This window comes from Daktulosphaira vitifoliae, unplaced genomic scaffold (genome assembly GCF_025091365.1).
Source record: "Daktulosphaira vitifoliae isolate Bord-2020 unplaced genomic scaffold, ASM2509136v1 Scaffold_2, whole genome shotgun sequence".
Classification (NCBI taxonomy): Eukaryota; Metazoa; Arthropoda; class Insecta; order Hemiptera; family Phylloxeridae; genus Daktulosphaira; species Daktulosphaira vitifoliae.
Window position 1 is genome coordinate 43,638,360 of NW_026099573.1, and position 4,329 is coordinate 43,642,688.

Consider the following 4,329-nt stretch of genomic DNA (forward strand, 5'->3'; position numbering starts at 1 on the left):
AATTTTGCTTTTACCATCAAAAGTTGAAAAAATTTCTCTCGTTCCCCATAAATGAGGGAAATCTAAAAAAAAATCAATTTTGATAACATACGGAGTATTGCACCAGTACAGGTAACTGAGTTTTGACTAATCTGTACCAGTGTAGTACTAGCTAGTGTCTTGTCTAAGTATCAAATAGTTGTACTTGGCTGCAATTGCTGGTACAGTACCGGCCTAATTTTGTTTATAGAAAATCTCTAATACTGCTCTGTTATTGCAGAAAATTATTATCATCCCAAACATACAAAAGTATTAAAATATTAAAATATTTACTCCTGTGCTAAAACTGGCAGTACTGGTGCTTAAGTATTAAGTATTAAGTATTCACATTTTTTAATTTTTAAAAAACCGACATTCTATATAGGTTCATATCAAACATATTTTTAACATGAATAAAAAAATCTGCTAATTTCCAGCTAAAAGTTTTCGGATTTATTCATTAATGAAAAATTATAATCATCAATAATCTCAAAATTGCATTTTGTCTCAATCAGTTTTAGTACAAGTCACATATAATTTACCCTGAATTTTAAATTTCAAAGAAATTACAATTTTTTTTAGTTCATATATAATATATTATATTTTTAATTATTTTCGACAGATTGTAACTATATAGTAATAAACATAAGAATTTTTATTCAATAAAATATGCGCAAACACCTATAAATAATTGATTTTATACTAGTCTAACAATAAAAAAATTACATTATTTAATTTTNATATGCGCAAACACCTATAAATAATTGATTTTATACTAGTCTAACAATAAAAAAATTACATTATTTAATTTTATTGCTTATAACAACTATGATATTTAAAAGAATATAATAATCGAATTCATGATGAAATTATTCGTGAAAATGTATTGACATCGCATATTTATAATTTACATACAAATTTTTTTAAAACCTGAATCATTCATAAATTTTATTAAATAATTGTTTAATTTTTTTATTTCTTTTGCTAGTACATCATCTTTGCAATTATTTTCATTGATATTATTATCAACAGGTTTTTGGATGGACGCTGGATTATTTTCTACAAACCAACAATTACCCATTATAAACTTTTTTAAAATAATTGATATTTTCGATATATTTTGATCCATACAAAAATCAGTTAAAAATGTATTGCCTGCAAAATCTGTCATGATATCTAAAACTGGTAAAATACTTGCTTCTTGTTTGGTGTCTGAAGATACTGTAAAATATTTAAGCATTTGTCGCATTAACTCAAGTGCACTAGCATCTAAACTATTTATTAATTTATTTCTGCAATTTTCTTTAACCTCAGATTCTTCACTGGAACTATCCGGAAATTGTTCACAGGAACACTTTTCTTCAGAATATACTTGTTTACAGTAATTCCATAAATTATGCATTAATTTAGCGACCTGATCTAAACCCAAAGCAAAAGAACAGCTCAACATAGTATGGAAACGTTTAATTTTTATTGAATAATTTTCATTGGTAAATACTGCACCATTTGTTTTCGAAAATAGTTCACTAAACGGAATTTTACGGCACTCTCCATTAATATGTTCTATGGGTAGTATGACATTATTAAACTTGAGCCAATGAGGATTACTCACAAGACTGTTTAACTTTTCAATTTTTTCATGTATGCTGATGTTGCAATTGATAACACAAATAAATGTAAAAGAGTAAACGTATAAGAACAACATTTTAAAATATACGTTTTTGTAGTCGTATTTTTTTAGTAGCAAAACAGAATATATACTGAATGAATTCATTTAGTTTTTGTTTGTTTTATAACTTTAATATTTAAAATATTTGTAATGTGAATATTGTTTTTTCATTCATAAATTACTTTAATTATATTTATGTAAATAATCATACTCAAAATAACATATTTTTTTAAGTAAAAAAAATAATAATTTTATGCTAATTTGTATTACGTCATGCACTTGATGCTTAAATCCCATTATTATTAGAAAACACNATAATGTGAATATTGTTTTTTCATTCATAAATTACTTTAATTATATTTATGTAAATAATCATACTCAAAATAACATATTTTTTGAAGTAAAAAAAATAATAATTTTATGCTAATTTGTATTACGTCATGCACATGATGCTTAAATCTCATTATTATTAGAATACACAGAAGTGCAAATTTGTAAATTACACATATTAATATTACATGATAATTAGAGTTTCAATACGTTCATGTCAAAGAAATATAAAATATCCATTTCTATAGTCAATATTGGTTCAATTAAATACTTAATCTCTCTTATTAGACAACTGAAAAATTTGTAGATAATAATCAAATCTTATTATATAATATAATATTGTAAAATTAGCCAATGTGAAAAAAATTACTATGAACGTATTAAAAAAATTATAGCTTCGATACGAAGCTGAGAAGGTATTAGTTTTACAATGATATATTTTTTTCTCAACTCTAACCGAATCGAATTTTTTTAACGATACGTCAAAAGATCACAAATCGTATCTAGTCGAAGTCATTACCCTGAAAAATTGAAAAAATTTCTCTCGTTCTGCGTAAATGGGGGAAATCTCCAAAAAAATTTCAAATTTAAAAATCGCTAATTTTTGACATTTTTAAAATTTATTTTATTTAAAACTGCCATAACTTTTTCAAAAATGATCAAATCAATATGATTTTAGCTACGATGCAAAGCTGAAAAAGTATTAATTTTACTATGAAGTATTTTTTTTAATTTTTTTATTTTTTTGTCTGTGAACGCTCAATCTCAGCTCTTGCTGGACCGATTTTGATGAACAATAAATCAAAAGATTACAAATCGTATCTAGTCAAAGACATTACCCTCAACAATTAAAATATTCCCTCGTTCCCCATAAACGGGGAAAACCCCCCAAAACATTACAAATTTAAAAATCGCTAATTTTCGACATTTTTTCAATATTAGCTTCGATGTAAAGCTGTGGAGGTATTGGTTTTTCTATGATGTGTTTTTTTTTCTGTTTGTGTCTGCTACCACTTTTTCAAAAAAAAATCACAAATTAAAAAATCGCTAATTTTTGAAATTTTCTAAATTTTTTTTTCTTAAAACTGCCATTACTTTTTTCAAAAATGAATAAATCAATATATTTTTTTTCTATATAGATGCTTGATGTCTTTACCTATTATTTGGTATATTTTTTTTATAAATTTAACCATTTACCTGTGAGCAGGGGGGATTTAAAATGACAACTTAACTTTTGAAAGTGTTCCGGAAGGACTGACACCTTATATATATATACCTTAAATTAAAGCTAACGTAATATACTTTATAATGGAAAAAACAAAATTCGGACTTTATTTTGTATTCACGGTGAAAATAGACATCAAAGTTAATAAAAAAAAACAATTAGCTACTTATATTTGTAATCCCTTGTGTATTATACCTGTATATTAACTCAAAAATTAAAAACTTTAAATGTTTGTATCTAATAAACAAATAAATTTATATTAAAAATTCAAATGCCATTTACTATTAAATTAAAAACTCAAACATTTTATTAAATTCAAAATATGTGTTCCCATTTAAAAAAAACCCAGCACAGGGGGGTCGTGACACACTTGTAACGTAGCAAAGTTGGATCAAGTATAATGATATCTGACAGTGATTAAAATCACTATAAAAAAAAAAAGCTTCGATGCAAATCTTAAGATAGTCTTTAATTTTAAAAAATTGGTGGTTTATTCCAAAAGCTACATGATCTGCTAGTTGTTTATTAATATCCTGATTAAGATAAAGTATGTCGAAAGAAAAAGAGATTATTAAAAAATATTATTTCTCATGAAAAAAATTGTATTGATTCATACACTTTTCAATAAGTTATAGCATTATAATGTTCAATATGTAAAAAATCAAATCGAGAATTTTCACACAAAAATAGCATTCAGTAGCCATTTTCATCGTAAAGACAAAATAAAGTCCGAAATTTTTTTTTTTTCCATAATAAAACACATTATATTAGCTTTAATTTAAGATTATATAAAAGTGTCAGACTTTCCGTAACACATTCAAAAGTTAAGTTAAAAAAGTAAATTTTTTGTGAAAAAGTTGTCATTTTAAATCCCCTCATATGGGCAGGTAAGGTTCAAATTTATAAAAAAAGTATATCAAATGAAAGGTAATGATATCATGCCCCAATGAAAAAAAAATTATATTTATTTGTTCATTTTTGAAAAAGTTATGACAGTTTTTAGTAAAAAAAATTTCGAAAATAAGCGATTTTTAAATTTGTAATTTTTTTGGAGGTTTCCCCCATTTACGGGGAACGAGGGAAATTT

General features: G+C 24.8%; 1 protein-coding gene across 1 annotated transcript in view; it reads right to left on the reverse strand.

Moving 5' to 3' along the window:
• Nucleotides 1-612: 612 nt before the first annotated feature.
• The window catches only part of LOC126898382 (uncharacterized), a gene marked incomplete at its 5' end in the record, with an annotated part of 5,797 nt that continues 2,080 nt past the window's right edge, over nt 613-4,329 (reverse strand). The window contains 2 exon segments of the mRNA XM_050672360.1: nt 613-699; nt 773-1,432. Of these exon segments, the coding sequence (XP_050528317.1) occupies nt 926-1,432 (507 nt within the window).